The sequence below is a fragment of the Aythya fuligula genome, chromosome 9 (assembly GCF_009819795.1).
Source record: "Aythya fuligula isolate bAytFul2 chromosome 9, bAytFul2.pri, whole genome shotgun sequence".
Classification (NCBI taxonomy): Eukaryota; Metazoa; Chordata; class Aves; order Anseriformes; family Anatidae; genus Aythya; species Aythya fuligula.
Genome location: NC_045567.1, coordinates 11,774,403 through 11,794,607, shown reverse-complemented (window position 1 = coordinate 11,794,607; position 20,205 = coordinate 11,774,403). Strand labels below are relative to the sequence as shown.

General features: G+C 65.1%; 3 protein-coding genes across 22 annotated transcripts in view; 2 read left to right on the top strand and 1 right to left on the bottom strand.

The window, feature by feature from the left end:
- Positions 1-7,034: 7,034 nt before the first annotated feature.
- Positions 7,035-10,538, top strand: MAB21L4 (mab-21 like 4). Its single transcript, XM_032193259.1, is given in 6 exon segments — positions 7,035-7,163; positions 7,165-7,657; positions 8,350-8,572; positions 9,349-9,502; positions 9,978-10,334; positions 10,446-10,538. Coding segments are annotated over 6 exon segments (1,449 nt in total).
- Positions 10,539-11,157: 619 nt separating this feature from the next.
- Positions 11,158-14,066, bottom strand: AGXT (alanine--glyoxylate and serine--pyruvate aminotransferase). The gene is made up of 11 exons (XM_032193687.1): positions 13,914-14,066; positions 13,639-13,831; positions 13,334-13,398; positions 13,157-13,257; positions 12,967-13,037; positions 12,625-12,709; positions 12,336-12,431; positions 12,048-12,117; positions 11,819-11,914; positions 11,515-11,643; positions 11,158-11,265 (listed from the first exon to the last, which is right to left on the bottom strand). Exons 1-11 carry the CDS (start codon positions 14,064-14,066, stop codon positions 11,158-11,160), a joined length of 1,167 nt encoding a protein of 388 aa, XP_032049578.1.
- A 1,692-nt stretch (positions 14,067-15,758) lies between these two features.
- KIF1A (kinesin family member 1A) overlaps positions 15,759-20,205 on the top strand; it is a 36,873-nt gene continuing 32,426 nt past the window's right edge. For 9 of the 20 annotated variants that reach the window (XM_032193631.1, XM_032193628.1, XM_032193627.1 and 6 more), the window contains exons 1-2: positions 15,759-15,877; positions 19,578-19,728. In XM_032193631.1, coding sequence (XP_032049522.1) covers positions 19,623-19,728 — 106 coding nt within the window. In that variant the 5' untranslated portion in view covers positions 15,759-15,877; positions 19,578-19,622. The remainder of the gene's footprint in view (positions 15,878-19,577; positions 19,729-20,205) is intronic. The other 11 variants (XM_032193639.1, XM_032193632.1, XM_032193640.1 and 8 more) reach the window with 3 other exon arrangements.

Below are 20,205 nucleotides of genomic sequence, written 5' to 3'. Positions count from 1 at the left end.
CGAGGTGCTCCCAGCCCCACGGACAGGAGGGGCAGCGTCCCCCGGGCAGCCCTGGGGATGAGGGGGTGCAGGGGGGGCCCGCACGTTCCTGCCCAGCCCCGCGATATAAATCCCCCGCGAGGCACAAATTATGGAACAAATGGAACAAATTATGTAAGGGCTGAAGCGAGCGGCGAGCAGCAGCAGGGCTCCGCCGCCGCCGGGGGCCGTTACGTGGGTGCCCCCGCGGAAAGTTTGCCTCATGGGGACCCGGCTGGATGCTAGTGCTGGAGGGGGGGTCCCCAAAATGGTCGCCCACGCTGGACACTGCCGTAGCTGGAGCGCTATGGAGGGGCTGGGGAGGTGCAGGAGGGGCTGGGGCAGGACATGGGGCCTTGGGGCCGCCTCAGAGCTGTTTCCCTGCCTGGAGTGCTGGGCTGTGAGCGACCAGGCTCTCACAGGGCTCAGGGTGAGGATGAGCGGGGGCTCACCGCCGCTGCCCCCAGTGCCGAGCCTCGCTGAGCCCCACCTGTGGCCCTCATGAGGGATTGGGCCCTGGAGGCCCTTTGGGAAGTATTTTTAGGGCCCCCTCTGCCCTCTGTGTCTGCACAAGCACCCCACCACACACGCTGGCGAGGGTCTGACTGGCCACAGGGGGCAACCCCCCAGCTCCAGCGGGAGACCAGGAGGGGCCCCTGGCTCAGAGTCCCACTGTGCAAGCCATGGAGACCCCACGGCACCTTGGCCCTCACAACACCCCGAGAGCAGACATCCAGCCAGCCCCATGAAGCCCAGTTGTAGGCAGGCGCCGAGCCCGCGGTGCTCAGCCAGGCCCCGGCCACTTTGCACCGAGCCGCGGCGAGATGAACCTCGGAGAAAGGCAAGGCAGCCCTGTCCCTTTAAAAATCTCCTGGAAGAAAATGTTAAAAGGAAAGAGAAAAAAAAAAAAAAAAAAAGCGAAATCCAAAATAAATAAACGGCCACATCCGGATTTCCCCCCTGAGACACTAATAAAGGGTTTATGAGTTTGATATGAATTACCCTCCCTGGCCATTTACAACTGATCTTCTGGAAGGCATTAGGCTGCTCTCCCCTTCCCCGGCCCGGGGGACGCCGTGCGGGAGGCGAGGCGGGGGCGCCGCGCACGCAGCCCCCCGGTGCTGGCCCCGCTGCAGGGAGACCCCCGGGCCCCTTCGCTCCCCACTGGAAGTCACCCCCCACCCCCCAAAAAAAGCCCCCATCTGCTGGCCCTGCTCCCACCCAGACCTGGCCCCTGTCCCTTCTCCGGGGCTGTGCCAAGCCCCCATGCTGGGTCCCGCACTGGGGACAGGGCTGTCCCCGGGCCGGAAAGCATCCCGTGCCAAGGTGGTGCAGTGGCCACGTTGTCCCCTTCGCCCAGGCCATGCATCCGCCCCCAGCTGCCCACCAGAGCGCCCCTGCAGTGGCTGTCCCATGGGGACCACGTTTTCCCCACAGGGCCGGGCAGCACGGAGCTCCCCACCGGCATGTGGGGGGGGTTTGGGACACGGCAATGTGCTATCTGAATTCAGCCTCCTCGGGACAGTAAATTGAAAGCAGTAACCAAGTCAGGAAAACAGCTGTTGGCCACGGCCCGGAGCGATTTCCTCTGGGTCAGAAGCTGGACCCGGTGTGAAGCCGGGCTCAGCGCTGGGGAGGAGCGCGGGGGAAAGGAGCCGTGTCCCGCACCATCTGGATGTACTCTCGGCACCGCCTCCTGTTCCCTTTCCGTGAGCAAATGCCCCTTTCCTCTGTCCACAGCAGCCATGGAGCTGTGTTCAGGACCCCCTTCTGCTCACCAGCCCCCAAAACGAGGCTGGGACCCTCAGAGCCCAGCCCAGGACCAGGTTTGGTGGGCAGCAGAAAGGTGCCGGGGTTTTTTGGGGTGGGGATGGGAACGCATCCCGCGCACGGTGGGGCAGCCCGGGACGTCCCCTCCACCTGGCATCGAGCAGAGCCACGTTCCCGTGAGCAGAGCAGAGTGGGGCCACCCGAACACCACCCCAGCCCCGTTTCTTTCTGCTCACTGCCACCCTTCGGGCTTGGACACAGCCCATGGCAGGCAGCTGATGAACCTGCCTCCATAGCTCAGCCAAAACCCAGCCCCGGGTGCCTCAGCCAGGCGGCTCGGGGGCCCTGCTGCCACCCCAGCAGCGGGGCACCCCATGCCCTCGTCCCCACGGGCCGTGTCCCCTGGCAAGCTGGAGCCGGGGCCCGGCAGGGAGGCGAGGGGCGGGAGCAGGCGCCTGGGGAGCAGGAGCACGAGATGTGTGTTGCAGTAACCTCTGTATTCCTGGCCAGCCTCCAGGCGCTTCCCACCACACGCATTTATGTGTGCATGATTAGCGTTCTTGCATTCTTTGAATGCGGGCCAGGCAATGAGTTCAAAACTTCATTAAAACCTAATCCGCTCCTCGGCTCCCCCGGCCGCGCGCACACGCGCACGCCTCCCCGGCTACTTGCTCGCCTTTCCTGCCCGGAGACAGCAGCGCGCCCCCGGAGCCAGCTCCCCTCGCAGGGACCCGCTGGCATCACGTGCATGCGGGACCAGCGGGGACACCCTCTGGACTTGGCCTCGCTGGCTGTAACGGAGGGGGAGAGCAAAATCCGAACCATGTGCTGAACTGAACACGAGGCATTTCGTGCTGACCCGCCGGCCCTTCCGCCCCAACGCACCGGTGCTCAGCGGCCTCTGGGTGTTGAACGGCTCCCTGGGTCCTTCTGCACAACTCCAAGTGCACGGAGCCTGGCTGGGGGTGTGGGGAGGGCTTTGTTTCCTCTCCTGGTGGTTTTGTAGGGCTGTCTTTCGTTGCTCTGCTGGGGGCTGTGAGCTCTGCTCCAGTGGCTCACCTGCTGGCTCTGGGTAAGAAGGGGGCATCTCAAACCAGACAGAGGGCAGGGGCTGCCGGCACGGCTCAGCACAGCCCCGGCTCACAGACCTCGCACATCCTTGGGCTCCTGATGCCTCCTGGTGCAGGACACGGGGCCGAAACTGGGCTGAGACCCAAACTGGTGCCAGGGGCAGCCCCAAGGAGATGGCAACCTGTCCGGGCAGGAGACAAGGCAGCGAGAGGCTTCAGCTGGCTCCAGTGAAAGCCTCTCTCTGCTGCGGCCCCCAAACCAGCAACCGGCGTGCTAATTAGGACATCAACCACCCTGCAAACCCACACGGCGTTGCTTTTCCGTGCAGTAAGAGACGCAACCAACCCCGGCCACTTGCCCAGCGCCGGCGAGTCCTGCGGCCCCAAGGGCCAGCAGCGGCCGCGAGCACCTCCAGCATCGCAGCGTGGCGTCGGGAAGCAGCAACGGATTTCCCAATCTGGCCGAAAGCTCCTCGGATGTGCTGGTGCTTTGATTATTTGACAGACCATGTTTTTTGAATTATTCTTGTATAAATATTTATGCGTTTTTACAAGAACCACGTTTGGAGCAACGGGACACGACAGAGGAAGGGCCAAAGGGGAGTGGGCAGGACGAGGAATTGCTCCATCCCTGCCCCGGGGGGCAGCACGGGGGGGATGTGGTGCGGGCTGGGTGCTGACAGCACCAAACCACGGCCCTGTGCCGCTCACCGGGGGGGCGGAGGAGGGAGGGAGCAGCCGAAAATGGAACGGGGGGCTCGGGGTGAGACCCTGCCCCTGCCCCTCGGACCCAGCCGAGGGAGCTCAGGGGCCAAGGAGCCCGTCGGTGATGGAGCCGTGCACTCCCGTGGCCGCACCGCGTGTCCCACCAGCACCGCCTCTGATGGGGTGCTGGGAACCCCCCCGAGCCCCCAAAAGCACCGAGGGAAAGAGAGAGGGGAGCTGAGGACGGGGTGAGGGGGCTCCGGGAGGCTCCACAGCCCCCACAGAGCAGCAGGGCCGGAGCGTGGCCACGGGGATGTCCAGGGGGGCGCAGAAAAACCCTGACGCTGCCCAAAGCCTCCCCGGCCTGCTCCCCGGGACTGCTGCTGTGTTTTTGGGAAGGACGAGGGTGAGCGCCCCCCTCCCCTCCCCTCCCCCTCCCCCAGATGGGATCTGCAAGCGAGCCTCGCGTTTTCCGCCGAGCTCAGCAGAAATTCACCCAGAAGGTCAGTGACCAGAGAAAGGGACGATCCATCATTAAATAAATTGTTTTCATTTCCCAGGATAAAGGGGAGGAAGGAGGGGGGGGTGGTGGTGGACTGGGATTGAATAAAAAAGAGCAAATGTAGGAAAACCGCCCCCCCCCCCCCCCGCCGTTAGCAACCTTTCCCGCTAAGGCAGCTCTCGCAGGGCTTTTTACGGCCAATCTCTTAATGTGATTATAATAATTATTTCTCTACTAGCAGCTTTATTTATTTATTTATTTATTTATTTTATTTATTTATTTAAAAAAAAAAAAAAGCCTCTTTTGAAATTTCGCTGGGGGAGCCAAGGCTCCAGCTGAGCCCTGGCCTGGAGGAAGGAGCCGGGGCCGGGGGGAGCGTGTGAACGTGTGCGTGCGGGCGAGCACGTGCGGGAGGGAGCGCGCCTGGGTTCGTGCCCCCACCGCCCGCTGTGTGCGCCCCCAGTCCCAGGGCACCAGCGAGAAACGGTCCCCACTCCAACCCCACTGGTCCCTGTTCCATCCCTGCTGGTCCCCTCTCCGTCCCCATCCAGCCCCGGTGCCCGCGGGACCCCAGCCCAGCTGCAGGGTCCGGGAGCCCCATCGGCCGCCCCCAGCCCCTGCTCTCCCACTTGTCTGTGTGGTCCCCCCCCAGCCCCGGGGCTGGGCTTTGAAATCTGTTGAAAGGAGGCCGTTTTTGCCAAAATAAACAGCCTGTCATGTTAAATTACTCTCTCTTCCTCTCGCAGTCCCCTGCCTCCCTCTCCCCCCCACCCCATCCTGTCCTTTCTGCTCGAGGCCGCTCTGCTCTGAGGCTGACTCCTGGCTCCCTGGGGTGTGCGGGAGGCTGCTGGGAAGGGGCAGTCCTCATCGCCTCCGCTCGGCCCCATCCCCACATTAGGGGGTGCGTGTGGCGGATGTGTGGCCCCCCTAAGCCCCCCAGCCCACGCTGGAGCAGGGAGCAAGGCGGAGCAGCCGGGTTCGGTCTGCTGGGGGCAGATCTGCCTCCCACGTCCTGGCCTCCAGCAGCACCTCTGCCTCTCCGTCAGGCCCCGTTCTCTTTTTGGGGGGTGGTGATGGCTGGGGGGCTCCCCCAGGAAGCCTGGAGGAGGAGCAGAGCAGGAGCTGAGCCCAGCTCAGAGCAGTGGCTGGATTCGAGGGTCCCATCCCGCTGCGGTGCCTCTGCCATGATGGGTGCCATCCGAGCCACCCCCATGCTACCAGTGTTTTTTTTATTATTATTATTTTTTCCTCTCTCTTGCTCGCCCTCGCTCTTTTTTTTTTTCTTCTTTTTTTTTTTTTTTTTTTTCCTTTTTGGTTGTTTTCTCTCTCCCTCGTTTCTAACAGAGTGAAAATTCGCAGAACCATAAAACGCAGGGATGGAAAACGACCTATTACCTCATCCAGCCCAGCCCCTCTGCCAGCGCCGGGCCGTTCCCCGCGAGCGTCCCGGGTGACTTGTCTAGACCAGGCACGAACCACTCCAGCGGTGGCGATTCCAGCACCTCCTCGGGAAGATTGTTCCATGGCCTAACTGACAGTGCTGTTAGGAAATTTTTCCTGACGCCTCACCTCGAATGTTTCTGTGCCGAGTCTGAGCCTATTGCTCGCTTACCCGTCCTCGCTCTGCCCTGTACACCCCTCACTTCGCCGTGTGCAGCCATGCCTCTCACCTGCAGGCAGGATTTGCGTCCTGCGAGCCTGCCGCAGGGCCAGGCTCATCCCTGAAGCATTTTGTTGTTTTCTCTGCACTGCATCAAGCATCCGTGGCCTTCCTGAGGCATGGTCCCACAGCCATGACCCATGTGAGGGGACGGGACGAGCTGGTGGGTGACCTGAGGCCGGTTTGGAGCCACGAGCAGGGATTAGACTGGAGCCCTTGGGGTGATGCTGGCGCACCCAGCCTCTGGCTGCGCTGCCTTTGCTCCTGCCCAAACCAAAGAGAAAAGCCACGATGCTCCCAGCCAGGGTCCGAGAGCTCCCTGCTTCCCAGAGGTGGGGAGGGTCGCCGCAGGAATTTGGGGGAGGAGGTTTTTCATGCAGTTGTGTTTGGTTCCTGCACAAGCTTTGATGTCAATGATTTGCAGACTTGTTCTGGCTGCAGTTCCTCACTCTCCAGGGCCTGTTCGCTTTGCGTCAGGGGGTGTGTGTGTTTTCTTCCTATGTGTGTACCCCTTTGAACCGCTCTTATGAGCCCTGACCCCCCCCCATACCCCCTTGATTCCCTGCTGCTCCCAGGCATGCAGTGCAGATTGGAAAACAAGCCAAACCACCCCGCGTTTGCGAGAGCTCCCGAGGGGTTTCCAGGCGGATTAAGCAGATGCTGCAGCGCGAGCACGCCCGCTCCTCCTCTGCGTCTCCATCGTGGCCCCTGCTGGCAGCCCCAGCCCCAGCCATCCTCCCAGGGGCACAGCACGGGCTGGATTCACCAAGGGCTACTAGCCTTCACCCTGCCGGTCCCCTCCACTGCAAATTTCTGCCCCAAAAGCCTCTCCCAGAGGCTTCTGAGCTGCTTTGCGAAAGCGGAGAAGGATTTGGGCTCACCTTGTCCTGCTCCTGGTGGCCCAGAGCTTCACCCCATCTGTACCCATCGGCTGCTTGCGAGCCTCCAGCAGGGCTCAGGCTGTCGTGGAGCAGCAGGGATGCCCACACATCGGGTGGCACCACTGAACCTCTGTTTCCTCCAGCCTCTCCCAGAGGAAGGACAGGGGGAAAGACCCCGGTGTGGAGGCAGGCAGGGGCATGCAGGGAATCCGCCTCCCACACCCTCTGCAGGGTGCATGACAGCAGGGCAAAGCGCTGAGGAAGGGCAGGCAGGGGTTGTGTGGTTTTAGGGCCGTGTGGGTGCGCACAGACAGGTGCCCCGGGGACAGAGGGGCCCCACGCCTCGCCCCATCCTGGCCCCATCTCCCCTTCACCCCTCTGCCAGGGCTGCTGGCAGCGTGCAGAGGAGAGCGGGGCTGCGTGGGGCGATGCCGTGGGGCGATGCCATGGGGCGATGCCGTGGCTCGGTCTCTCCCGCCCCAGCTGTCAGCAGCCGGGGTTTCCCTCCGCCCAGCACCCGCTGCCTCCCCGCCCTCCATCCCACGGCGCCGCGCTCCCACTCGCAGCTGGTGGAGCTGCGCGGCCCCAGCCATGGCAGCCGGCGGGTCCCGCTGGCACAGCTGCCTGGGGGTGATCGTGTCCCGCCAGGGGCAGCGGGTGCAGCAATTCCAGCAGGCGGAGGACATCCTGCTGACCCTCCTGGAGCATGTCCACAGCATGGAGCCCCGCTTCCTTGTGGACTACTGCAGGAACCTGGAAGCCTTCGAGTTCACGCTCCGTGCTTCCGAGGATGCCGTCAGGGTGGAGGTGCCCCTGCGCCTCGACGGTGATGCGCTGCGGGTACGGCCGTGCCAGCCCGGGAAACTGGGCACTTGCCACCTCGAAGTGCCCTCTGCGGTGACCGGCGTGGAGGACTGGACCAGCGCGGGTGATATGGAGCGGGGAAGTGGCACCGTGCGGCACCTGGCGCCGGGCAAAGTCCTCCAGCACCTGAAAGAGCTCCTTGTTTCGGCCATCGTGCACTGTCAGCGCCGCTTCCTTCTCCAGCCAGGTGTGTATGGCACCGGGTCACGGCCCCGGCTGGGAGCTGGCTCCCCGCTGAGGAAGGGGATGCTGACTCTTTGCTGGGTGCTGGCATGGGCATGCTTCTCCTGTTAGTCCTTGCAATTTCCACGGGGAATTGGCGTGCTTGGCTTGCCCCAGCTGCTTTACTCCTGGCTCTGCTGGCTTCTGACAGCGCCCAGTGCAGGCAGCCCCTGGAGGAGGCTGTAAGAAGGGCAGAGAGGGTCTGAAAGTGTCCTACCCCGGCCCCAGCACGCCCACCATTCCCTCCTTCCTCCTCAGCCAAGTCCACGCTTCTTATTCCTCTGCAGCCCGAGACCTTTCCTGATCAATATTTCATAGGTCACGTTCTCTTTCCTGGCACGGCTCTGCTGCCAAACCGTGCAGCCCTGTTCTGCCGCTCGGGGCTTGCGTGGGTGCCTGCTGTGCCCGCTCCGCTGGCCTGGCCCTGAGCCCCCCGGCAGCGATGCATCTCCTTCCCGAAAATGACCCCAGCGGGATTTGGAGATGGCATTCGCCAGAGAACCACAGCCAAACCGCAGCATTGGAGAGGGATGACTCGAGTGGGGTGGGACGAGCCCGCAGGTATTGCGATGCACACCCAGTTCAGCCTGCGGGACCGGCTGCGGTAACCTCCTCACCTCTCTCCTCCCGTGATATGGCCAAACCCTCCGCATCTAGGTGACCTCAGCGCCGAAAACCTGAAGGAAGATGCCATAGAGCTGTCGCTGCTGGTCCGTGGTGGCTGGAAGACCGTCCGCTTCGACATCGTCCCCGTGGTGAGGAGGCAGCAGAAGCCACTCAGGCTGCAGGGGCGGCAGCGCGACAGGGGCTTCCCCGAGGGCAGCCTCCAGAAGGCCACAGCAGAGGCTCACTTCATCCCCGCCTCTCCCCGCTGCTGGAGGTGAGTGGCTCCAGCACACGTGCACCAAAGCAGCGGCCCTACCTGTGCCCATCCACCCTGGCTGGCAGCACCGAAAGGGTGGGAGAGCAGAGGCTGAGCGCTGCCAGCCAAGTGCGGGATGATTTTCCTGCCTGGGGGGTACAGGAAAGCAGCCCCCATGCCCTTGGTGCACGGGGTGTGCCGTGCATCCCGCTGCTGCAGCTCGCCTGCCCGGGCCATGCCGTGCCAGCAGGGTGTTCAGGTGCCAAAGGAGGCCCCTGAGCTGCTGGCAGGAGCTAAACCAGCTCACGGGGTGGTGGCTCTCAGCTTCCTGCTCGGGCTTTGCGTGCACGTTGGCCTCTTGAGAGCAGCGGGGTGAAGCTGCGAGGGGCTGGGGTGACACCTGCATTCCTGCCCGCACAGCCACCCAGCCCCAAGGAGGGGCCGAGCAGGCGGCTTGCTCCGTGAGCGGGGCGGGTTTGGGGCTGTGGCCCGCCAGGCTTCTGGCGGGGCTGCAGGGAGCTGCTCCCAGCTCTGGTGTGGGGAAGCTGCCCCCTGGGAGGGACCTGCTGCAAACCTCTGTGTGCCGTGGGGACCCGGCCATCCCAGCTGTTGAGGTGCAGCCAGGCTTGCGGCTCTAAATGTGGCCTCTGCTCTGGGGAACCTCGGCTCCAGGGTGCCAGCACGTGGCAGTGCCTGTGAGCAGAGCCCTGGGTGCTGCAGATATCCTTCCCCAGCTCCCCGGCTGGGCCCCGCGGGGTCTCCAGCCTCCCTCAGCAGAGCCGCTTTCTCTCCAGATCCTCGGCTCACCTCCCCGTCCTGAAGCTGCTCTGGGCAGTGGACACCCTGCAGGGGCCCCGGCTGGACAGCCTGCGCCTGCTGGAGCAGCTCAGCAGCCAGGACTGGAGGGAGGAGGATGGCAGCACCGGCCTCTCCTTCGACCACCTGAAGGTAGGGCAGGTCCTGGAGCAGGCCGTGCGGTGCCGCGTGCCCCAGCGGGCTCCCGGGCCCTGCTGCGGCTCAGTCACTGCTGGGGATGGCATCCCTGTGCCGGGAGGTGGAGGGCTGGGGTTGGCGTTTGCTCTGACAAAAGCCTCTCTCCCCACCCAACCTGTTTGTGGCACTCTGGGCACCCGGTGTCACAATCTCGGTGCGCTCTGCCCTGTGCTGGCTCGCCGGGGCGGAGGTGGCGAAGGCAGCAAAGTCATCGCTGACGAGGGAACGGCCCCAGCTGAAAGCAAATCCAGTGGGCTTTAGTTCATACCGTGCTCTTTGACATTTTAAAAAACCAAACCAACAAACGAAAAAAAAAAAGCAGCACGGTCTGCGTTTCTCCCGCACAAAGCACCTCCTGGTGGGGATCTGAAGGCACAGCCCTGGTGAGGAGGCCGTGCTCCCCCAGGCACCCCCTCTCGCCACCCCGCAGATGGTGCTGCTGTGGAGCACGGAGCTGTTTCCCTCGCCGGAGGACTGGCAGGACCTGCAGGGCTCGGTCTACAGGCTGCTGGTGGTCCTCCTGCGCTGCCTGGCCACCCGGCGCCTACCCCACTTCCTACGCCCGGAGGAGAACCTCTTCCACGGGGAGCCCCTGGACCTCGCCTCGCTCCAACAGAAGGTGGAGGCCTTCGCCCAGGACCCCCCGCGCTTCCTTCGCTTCCACTTTGGGCACCCTGCGAGCACCAAGGGCTTGCAGGCAGACCCTGAGCTCAGAGCCCTCCTGCGGCTCCCTGCGGAGAACAGGGCGTACTGGGACACAGCCTATTTTGACATCCTGCTCAGCCAGGTAAGCGGGGGGGCACGATGGGGGTCGCTGCCCCTCCACTTAGGGTACCCGTGGGGCTTGAGCCGAGCAGGGGGCCCCTTCCCCTCCCTCACCACCCACGGGTCTGCTCAGCTGCAGGTCTACGGGATCCAGGACGACGCGCGCCGCTCGGCTATGTCCCAGCTCCTCACCAAGGTGCAGAGAGAAATCCCCACGAGGAGCTGAGCGGGACCCGCTGCCGCCCCGTCCAGGCGCCCCCTGCTCACCCCCACTGTCCGCAGGGAGAGGCGAAAGGGGGCTGCGGGGGGCTCTGGGCCTTGTCGCCTGGGGAAATGGGGACGCGGGCGCTGAAACTCGTCGAGACCAGGCAGGAGGCAGGGGAGCAGCGTGGCGCCGGGGCGCTTTATTCAGGAAAGGCGGTGCCAGGGAAGGAGCACCGCGGCTGTGGCAGCTGGGGGGTGGTGGTGGTGATGGAAGGGCCGGGAGGGGAAGGGCCCTGCACTCGGGTCCTGCCTCCACCCCACGGGGCTGCTGAGCGTCGTGGCTGGGGGAGGTGGAGAGGGTGGGGATATGGGGCCAGGGCACTGGGGCGAGGAGTGACCCCACGTGAGGGATGGGGAGGAAGGCTTTAGCCACCCCTGTGCTGCGTCCTGCCAACGCGCTGTGCTCCCACCTGGCACACGAGGATCCAACGCCTGGTGCCATGCAGGCACGGCCACCCACCACCACCAGCACGTGCCCCACTCCCGCGCACCCCGTGTGGCCCCATTTGGCCCCATGGGGGTCCCGCAGCGCCTCCTGCCAGGTCCCCCGGTGGGCAGAGGAACCCCCCGGCTCACGGCGCTCACAGCCTGCTCCGGCGGCAGCGCTGCAGGGCATCGCGCAGGGCCCCGAGCACACGGTCCACGTTGTCTTTGGTCGAGTTGTAGCCCATGAGGCCGATTCGCAAGACCTGGGAGGAGAAGGACGAGTTTCTCCCTGCAGAATCCACCCGGGGCTGTGCCCAGCGAGCACCGGCTCCCACAGAGCATGGGGCGTGTGAGGAGCTCCCCGTTTCTTCCTATTTATCACCCTCAGTCACGGTAAAGACGTGTGACCTCACTAACTGTGTGCGTAGCCGCTCGATGACACGCAGCAATTCCCCTTTGGATGGATGCGGGCTGGGGGACCAGGGTTGGTGGGAGGGGAGCACGCTGCCCACCTTGCCCACGGAGGGCCCCAGGCCCCCGGCGATCTCCAGGCTGTGCTTGTTCATCAGAAAGGCCGTGATCTCCTGCCAGGCGTAGCCCTCAGGCACCCTGACGGTGGTGATGGTGGGCAGCCTCGCCGCCTGGTGGAGAGAGCAACGGGGCTCAACCCGCAGCCCTCCTCAGCCCTGGTGAGCCCCGTGAGGGGAGAGCCCAGCAGGGAGGCCGGGGGCTCCTCTCCAGCATCCAGACCCCCCTGGGGACGCTCCCAGCCACCCGGTGCCGTGCAGCCCGGCGAGATGGGCTCCCCGCACCCACCTCCTCCTTCACGAAGAGCTCGAGCCCCAGCTCCCGCAGCCCCTGGCACAGGAGGGTGCAGTTGGCCCGGTGCCTCTCCCACGAGCTCTCCAGCCCCTGTTGGCACAGAGGAGTCAGTAGGGCCCCACCGCTGCTACCAGGGACAGCCAAACACCTGCGGCTCCCCCCAGACCCTGCCACGGTGCAGGTATCACCCTTCTGGGCCATCCCAGTGCCCCACAACGCTCACCATCTCTGCCAGCATGGCCAAGCCCTCCCGCAGGCTCAAGAAGCTGTTGATGGGCGCCGTGTGGTGGTACCTGCAAAACCCAGCAGCACCCGGGTGGGCTCAGCCCCCGCAGGGTGGCTCGTGCAAGCCCCCCGGGGCTGATGTCTGACTCTGCGAGGAGGGTGGGCGATGGGAAGGGGTGGCAGGGCCTTGCTGCCCCCGCCGAGGGGACCCACACAGGGGGGCAGAGCATTTAGGGGGCTTTGGGGATGAAGGGAAGCAACACGTGGCGGGACAGCCTGCCCTCACATGCGTGGCTTGTCGTCGCAGCCCCAGTAGTTCGCCAGGCAGCCCATGTCCAGGTAGAAGGACTGGGGCTTTGTCTTCCTCCTCAGCATCTTCTCCCTGGAAAAGCGGAGTGCAGGGCTGGAGCCAGAGCAGAGGGGAGGGCAGAGCTGCCCCTTACCCACTGCCAGCCCCAGAGCGAGCACTGGGTTGGCACCGCTGCGTGGGGATGGCTCTGGCAGAGAGCTGGCAGAGCAGAGGGTACAGCGACCCTCTGTTCCCCCAGCCCATCGCCTCTCAGGGCCGCCCTTACCTTGCTCGCTCACTGAATGAGATGGGGGCACTGCCGGGGGGGGCGCTGAGGACTTTCTGGGACCCGGAGTACAGGACATCGATCTCTGCATGAGAGGGACCGCACTGAGCCCCCAGCCCACTGGCCCATGCTCTGCCTCCAGCGGAGAGCACAGGGGACGTGCACTGCAGGTCCCGGTCATGTTTGCCCTGCTCTGGGGGACACACTGACACCGCAATGATCCCCCGAGAGGGACAGGGCACTGACGGCACCAGCACGAAGCAGCAGGTGGGGGGGGTGTGAGCCCTGACATGTGGGACCCCTCTGGTCCCCGTGTGCCCATGGTGGCACCGTGGTTCTCACCCTGCTGGTCCATCAGGATGGGCGCTCCCCCGAGCGACGCCACCGCGTCCACGAGCAGCAGGCAGCCGTGCCTGGGGGAGGACAGGGCTCAGCCCCACACCCTGCCACCCCCTGCTGCCACCACCCCCGTGTCCCCAGCACGTCAATCCCCGTGTCCCAGCCCTGGCAGGTGACATCGGGGCTCACGGACCGGTGGCACAGCTCGCCCAGCCCCTCCAGTGGCTGCAGCACCCCTGTGGAGGACTCGCCGTGGGTGATGAAGAGCACCGAGGGCTTGTGCCGTGCCAGGCCCTGGGGGAAAAAAGCAGGGGGGTGAATGCTGCCGAGGGGCCGGCCCCGTGCCCTCTGCCCCGCAGCTGCCCCGCACCTCCTGGATGTCCCGCAGGGTGAAGTACTCGCCTGGAGGCTTCAGCAGCTCGCGGACCTCAGCACCTGGGAAGGATTTGAGCAGAGGGACAGGGAGGGTTGAGCTCGCCTCCAGCCACAGTGCATGGGTCAGGCGTTAACCAGGGGCCCACCAGAAGGCGCCGTACACAGGGGGAACGTCACCGTCACCCCATCAAAGCCCAGAGCCCTCTGCTGCTGCATGAGGCCACCCGGGTGGGGACAACAGGACCTCGGGAGCAGGCCACGTCCCGGCAGCCCCCCCGCAGCCGGGTGCCCGCAGCGTACCCAGCCTCCCGGCGATGTCGGCGGCACGCTGTCCCCAGATGCCGTTGATGGCCACCAGCACGGTGTCGCCGCGCTCCAGCAGGTTGAGGAGGGCAGCCTCCATGGCGCAGTGGCCGGTGCCGCTGACGGCCAGCGTCAGGCGGTTGCGGGTCTGGAAGGCGTACTGGATGCCCGCCTTGATCTCATCCATGACCTGCCGTGGGGACCGGCGCCGCTGTCACCCCTCGTCCTGGCCCCCCACGGGGTGCGGGAGGCAGGGACGGGGTGCTCCTCACCTGCAGCATCTCGGGGTGCATGTGGCCCAGGAGCTGCTGGCCGCCGGCCGCCAGGATGCGGGGGGGCACATTGCTGGGGCCCGGCCCCAGCAGCAGCCTCTGCGGCACGGCCAGCGGCCGCAGCAGCGCCTGGGGTGGCGGGATGGTGGCCATGGCGTGCCCCGCCGTGCCCCGCAGCTGAGCCCGCAGGAGAGGAGCGGCAGCCGCGGCCCGCTCGGCACCCAGCACTGCGGCGCGGCGCATCCCCTGCCAGCAGCTCTCTGTGTCCCCCCGGACCCTGACCCCAGGCTGCGGCGCTCCCTCCACCAGCACGGACTCTGCCCTGGCCTCCTCGCAGCCCGGTTAATGTGCCACCAGCACCGGCCTGCGGCCCCAGCACCCTTCCGTTGGGGTTGCCCAAACGTCCATGAGCACGGCAACCGCATGGCTACCATGAAACAGCCCCGTGCCCTGAGAGGGGCTGTTGCCATTGTTATATAAGGAGTGGTAGTTTGCATCTAGAAAATGGTTGATATTAATAAAGAACAGGGAGATGTGGGAATGTGGCCATGGGGGTTGGAAAGCCCCATGGTTGATAGTAACATCATACTCTGATGAGGCCATCAGGAATGTAAAAGAGTTTAGAGGGAACAAAGAAGGGTGATTCAGGAGACTCCATGCAATTAAGGCATGGAAGTTTCTGGGTGTTTGCTGTTGCTGTTATATGCAAAGTTGTTTGACCAATGAAAAGTTGTTTTGAAAAGGACTGCTGTGGGGAGAAGGGTGTAAGAGGGGAGCCTGCCCTCAAGATAAAAAAGGGCAGTGCGATGTGGTGAAGTTACGTCATCAATAAAGAAGCAGAAAGAAGGAATGAAAAGGAACAGGCTGGCAGAACGGTGACCAGGCCGGGAACAGGCACACTGATTGCCTCATGAAGATGGGTTCGGCCAGACTCAGCAAACTGCTCAGAGGAGCTCGTACAGAAAGTCGCTGGGAATGGGTGCACTGGAGCTGGGAAGAAGCTTGAGCTGAGAGAAGGGGACCCGCGCACACAACTGGTCAGCAGCTGCGCGTTGTGGGGAATCCTACGTCCTTAGGAACAAAGACTGTCCTGGGAACCTTACAGCTTATTCTCCTTATCAACAATCAGACAGCTTATGAGCCTGAAACATGGGACCAAATTGAGGTCAAGGTGTGGGACTCTGCAACTAAAAACAACAAGGTGGCAGTGGGATTGCTCGGCACCTGGCGAGCAGTCTCTGAGGCCTTACAGAGCCGTGTGGGGCCACAGTCAGACACGGGTGGTTTGCCAGACAGCGAGGGAGCTGCGGGCTCCTTTACTGATCCGACTGCTACGCCATGGGCCCCTCTGCTGCTACAGCCATCACAGGCCTTTGCTGTTCCGCCCCCTGCTGCCCGGGACGTGCCTTTGGACCCAGGCCCTATTGGCCTTGAAAAGGAGATGGAGGGCAGTGGTCGCCATAGTAACGGTTGCCATAGTAACGGCTACGGCGGTATCGGTTGCTATGGTAACGGTTGCCGTGGTAACAGTTACTGTGGAAACGGTTGCAGTGGTAGCGGTTGCCATAGTAACGGTTGCCATGGTGACGGTTGCCATGGCGACACGGGGGCCCCGCCCCTCCCCGCGCCCTTGCGGCGGTTCCGCAGCGCGAACCCTTCTGTGTGTGGGGGGGGGGATGCGCTGACGTCACCGCTCCATCCCCGACCCCCACCCCATCTCCCCCCCCCCACCCCCCAGGGCGGCATCACCCAATCAGCGCGCGGGGGCGGGGCGGGGCCGGGCGGGGCCGCAGGGGCGGGGCTGACACCGCCCGCACCGGCACCGCCACCGCCACCGGCACCGGCAGCAGCCGCAGCCCCGGCCCCGCTCCGCTCCGCACCGCTCCTCACGGCGCGGCCCCATGCCGGCCCCCCCCGCCCGCGGCTGAGCGCAGCGCCCCGCCGGCCACGGGCACCGGGCTCAGGTAGGGGCGGCGGCGGGAGGAGGAGGAGGGAGCGAGCGCTCCGCTGTTGCCCGGTCGGGGCTGGGGCTGCGGCACCGGCACCGCGCTGCCCCCCCCGGGATGAGGGGTGAGGGGTGAGGGGGGGGTGGGCAGGGGGCGGCCGCCATGTTGCGGGCACCGGGGGGAGGCAGGCGGGGGAGCCGCCCCGGCTTCCAGAAGGATCCCGGGTGTGTGTGTGGGGGGGCGATGCCCCCGGTGCTCCCCGCCCTGCCGGTGCCGGTAAGGGGCTCGGTAGCCCGGCACCAGCCGCCTGATGCTTTTTTTTTTTTGCCCCCCCCCAACCCCGTTGCCCTCGGCGGCAGGTGGCTGGGGCTGTGCGGCTGCCATCCCGCCCTCATTCCGCTCCAGAGTGAACGGCGGCGGCGGTGGCGGAGGGCACGGCAAGGACGGGCTGCCGCCACCGCTGACCTTGGGGACGGCACCGGGAGGGCCGCCACGTCGAGGGGGGGACCTGTGGGGTGGGGGCTGCGGCACGGCCCCGCTGCTCAGCCCCCTTTTGTCCCCATCCCCGCACACCTCACCGAGCCCCTTGTCTGGGTGTCTGCGTGTCCAAACATCCATTTGGTCAGGGAGGGGGTGACCGTGGTGACACGCACGCCACCCCCGTCCCCACCGGTAGCCGCAGCTCCCCAGGGGGTGCCAGCACCCGGTGTCCCCCCCATGGTGGTGTCCGCAGCCTCACGGGGCCGGAGAAGCCCCGCTAGCGGTGCCCCCGCAGATTTCAGCCATGCGGGGTGCAGGTGGCACGAGGCTGCCCCAACGCCGTGTCCCGCACCGGGGTGGCGAGGAGTTTGGGGGCAGGTGGCCGGTGGTGGGGACAAAGCCATCGGCCCCATGCTGTCCCCACAGGGCCCGGCTCGCCTCCGGGCGCTGCCCGAGCCCGCGTGGTGCCGCAGGGCGAAAAACTGCACCGTCACGGCCCCTCGCGCGGAGGGAGCAGGGATGGGCAGCGGGGGCATCCTGCTGCCAGCGGGGTCTGGGGGGTGAGGACGCTGCCCCGATACCCCCCAGGAGCAGGGGGAGCCCCGGGGGCTGATTTTAGGGCGGGTGGATGGAGGGGAGATGCTTCCCGCGGCCCTCGGGGTGGAGGCTGCGCAACCCCGCCATAAGGGGGAAAAATAAATAAATAAGCAATTCCTGCAGGCCTGGGTGACAGGGACAGCACGGGGGCTTGGCCATCGAGCTGGGAGGGGTGGGTGGCCGGCCCCCGCTGTGTCACATCACGGGGGGAGCGGCAGCCCCGTGGGGAGGGTCCCCGGAGGGAGGGCAGGGACCCCAGGGGGGCGCAGGGCTAGGGAGGGGCGAGTCTTTTGTGGCTGGAGCGGTGGCACCCAGGGGACGGGGTGCTCCTTGAAGGGGCTGTGGCAGGTCCCCACGGTGTTCCTGCAGGAGGTGTTACCCGCGGGTGGCAGCGGGGGACGGGTGGCAGCGGGGGACAGCGCGCCCCATCCCGCTGGTCACCTTGGCGGTGGTGGCAGGGTGGGGTGGGGCAGGGCTGGCGCGGGCATCCTCGGGATTACGGGAGCCCTCTCTGGCTTATCCCTGCCCAATTAATCTTAGCCGATCCCGTTAATTGCTGCTTCCTAGCCCTTGGGTGGCCAGGGGTGGCCGAGAGGGAGGATTACCGGGGGGGAGATGCGCCACACGGCCGCAGTGACCCCACGGGGGGCTCCCTCCGTGCCTCCCACCCCGATGCCACGGGGAGCGGGCTGCTGGCCCAGCTCCCAGCGCCGCCCGGCTGCGCTATTGAATTTCTCTCGACGGCGGATTAAAGCGGGCGCTGGCTGACCCTCCCTGGGCAGGGACCACGCTCCGGCTGCCAGCCCGGCCCCGTGAGCCGCTGGCTGGCCGAGGGGGGGGCTGGATGCGGTGCTCCCCGCCGCCACGCGCCCACCTCTCTCCGTAGGGTGCCGGGGGCGGCGAGCCCTGCCGGGGAACCGCAGCTCCAGGTCCGTCGGGCTTCCCTATGGGGCAGCCCCGTAGCTGTGTGTGTGGGGTCCGCAGCTGGCCGGAGACCCCCGCCCCAAATCACGGGGAGGGGGAGGCCCGCAGAGGGGCTGCGGCCCGGCGCCAGCCTGGCTCAGGCACAGGCAGCCTTTGTCTCGCTGCCGCGGGTCGGAGAATGGCAGCGCTGGGACCGCCAAGGCGCAGCGGGGCGAGGGGGAGGCTGCGCTGGCAGCTGAGGAAGCCGAAGGAAATGGATGGAGCGGCTCGAGGCAGAAAATGGAGCCCGGGCTGCTTCAACGCAGCGGGCACGGGGCTGGACAAGGAGGTGGCTGGAGCAGTCGGCTCAGGCTGGGCACGGGGCTGCAGGGGAGCAGAAGGCACGGTTATAGCTCGAGGATGAGGCCAGGGGCAGGGTGGGGTGGGACCCCGAGCCGGCAGGACCGAGGGGCACCAGCACAGCACGTGGGGAGGGATGGCTGCGGCACGAGGCCACGCGGCGAGGAGAGCACCTGGGGGGGAAAAATGGGGCTGGAGGGGGCTGCAGGGGGAAATGGCCCGGCAGCCCTTCCACCCAGCCAGGTATCCTGTCATTTCACAGAAAATAAACCAAACCAAACCAAAACAACCCCCAATAAACAAACAAAACCACATTTTTTTTTCCTCTTTCCTTTTGGTCCTAGCTTATTGTTTATTGCCCCCACTTTCTGGCTGCAAATTTTCCATTGCACCATGAATCTACCTGCCGTTGGGCAGAGCGTATCTGCTGTTATTTATTTATTTTTTTTTCCCCCTCTTTTGGGACCGAAAACCAAACTGACAAGACCCAGTTGTTTTCAAAGCGGTTCCCATCTCTTGGGGCTGTTATGTGGGTTTTTCTTTCTTCCATATTTTCCACAAATTGAGTTGTATTTTCACTTGTACCATGGGAAAGGCCATCATGTGTTGAGGAGGACCCATCTGCCTTGCTCTGGCTGCCACTAGATGTGGTTCAAGGAACCGGAGCTCGGCCAGTGCTTTCCCCGTTCATCTCCCGCAGGCACTGCCCCTTCCTCCCTGCCCCTGCCCCTGCCCCTGTGCTGCCCTCGTGCCATCTCCCGCCCGCTCCCGGAGGCTTTTGGGGCTGTGCTGGCAGAGCTGCCCCTTGCTCGGTGAGATAATTGATCGTCGGGTTAGCTAGATTAAGTGGAAAATAGCTATTGAGTGCCAGCCTGCGGCGCAGGGCAGGACATCGGGGCCGTCAGTCTGCACGGATGGGCAAACAGAAACGTTTGCTGTGGGGTCACAGAATTGCTCAGGTTAGAAAAAACCTCAAAGATCATCAGCCAGTCTGACCTTGTCCATCAGCCACCTACCCTTGAGCCGAAATGTGCTGGTTTTCCTCCCCGTGGTCCTGCCGTGCAGGGGCTGCAGGCAGGAGGCTCTGGGGATGGGCACGAGGCTGTGGGGACAAGCAGTGGAAGAACTGCCCGTGGGGGGCTGCGTGATGCTGGCTGTGCCCTGCAGCCCTGTCCCCAGCTGTGGGAACCCAAAAGGGGCACCACAGAGCGCGTGGCTGGCAGGCACCGGTGCTGGCTTCCCAAATGGCTTAGTCCTACTGGAAATCCCATCCTCTTGGCTTGATTTGGGCTCAGCCTTTCGCCCATTTTCCATCAGGGTGGTGCTGTGGGGGGGTCCAGAGGCGAGCTCTCCTAACCCCCTGCTTTCCCCCGCGCAGGACAGCCGCCGCTCCCCGCTAGCAGCACCACCTCCGGCTGGCGCGATGGCGGGAGCCTCCGTCAAGGTGGCGGTGCGCGTGCGGCCCTTCAACTCCCGGGAGATGAGCCGGGAGTCCAAATGCATCATCCAGATGTCGGGAAGCACCACCAGTGAGTACCATCGCGGGGCCACCCCCCTAAACCAGGGTAAACCGGGGAGGGGATCAGGAGAGCGCACGCCCCGTCCCCGCGCGGATGCGATTCAGGATGAGGGGTTTGGAGCGGGGATCGACCCCTCTTTAAATACCGAGCCGTAGGTGCTGGTGGTGAAAATGGTGGCCGCGGCCCTTCTCTTTGGCTCTGAAAGCCTCCAGATGGGATGGCATCTAAAATAACTCCCGCCCGCCCGCGGGGCTTGGAGCTTCCTGCGTCACCGCCGCCGGCGCGAGCCACCCCCGTGCCGCCGGCGAGGATGCTCGAGCGTGACGTGCTGGGGACGTCTGGCAGGTCCCCGGGGTGCAAGAAGGATCAGGTTCGGAGCGTGGCAGCCGTTCAGCCGGGCACGGCCCCCCCTCCCCTCCAGTGTGGGTGCCACGGCCGCAGCTCCCAGCCGGCCCTTTGCTGACTGCGAGGTTTTTCTCCCCCGCT

Coding starts and splice junctions, on each gene's coding strand:
- AGXT (XM_032193687.1), bottom strand. CDS start 14,066: ATGGCCACCATCCCGCCACCCCAGGCGCTGCTGCGGCCGCTGGCCGTG. Junction 12,710..12,966: donor CATCCTGATGGACCAGCAGG/GTGAGAACCACG, acceptor CCTCTCATGCAG/AGATCGATGTCCTGTACTCC. Junction 11,644..11,818: donor AGCTCTTCGTGAAGGAGGAG/GTGGGTGCGGGG, acceptor TCTCTCCACCAG/GCGGCGAGGCTGCCCACCAT.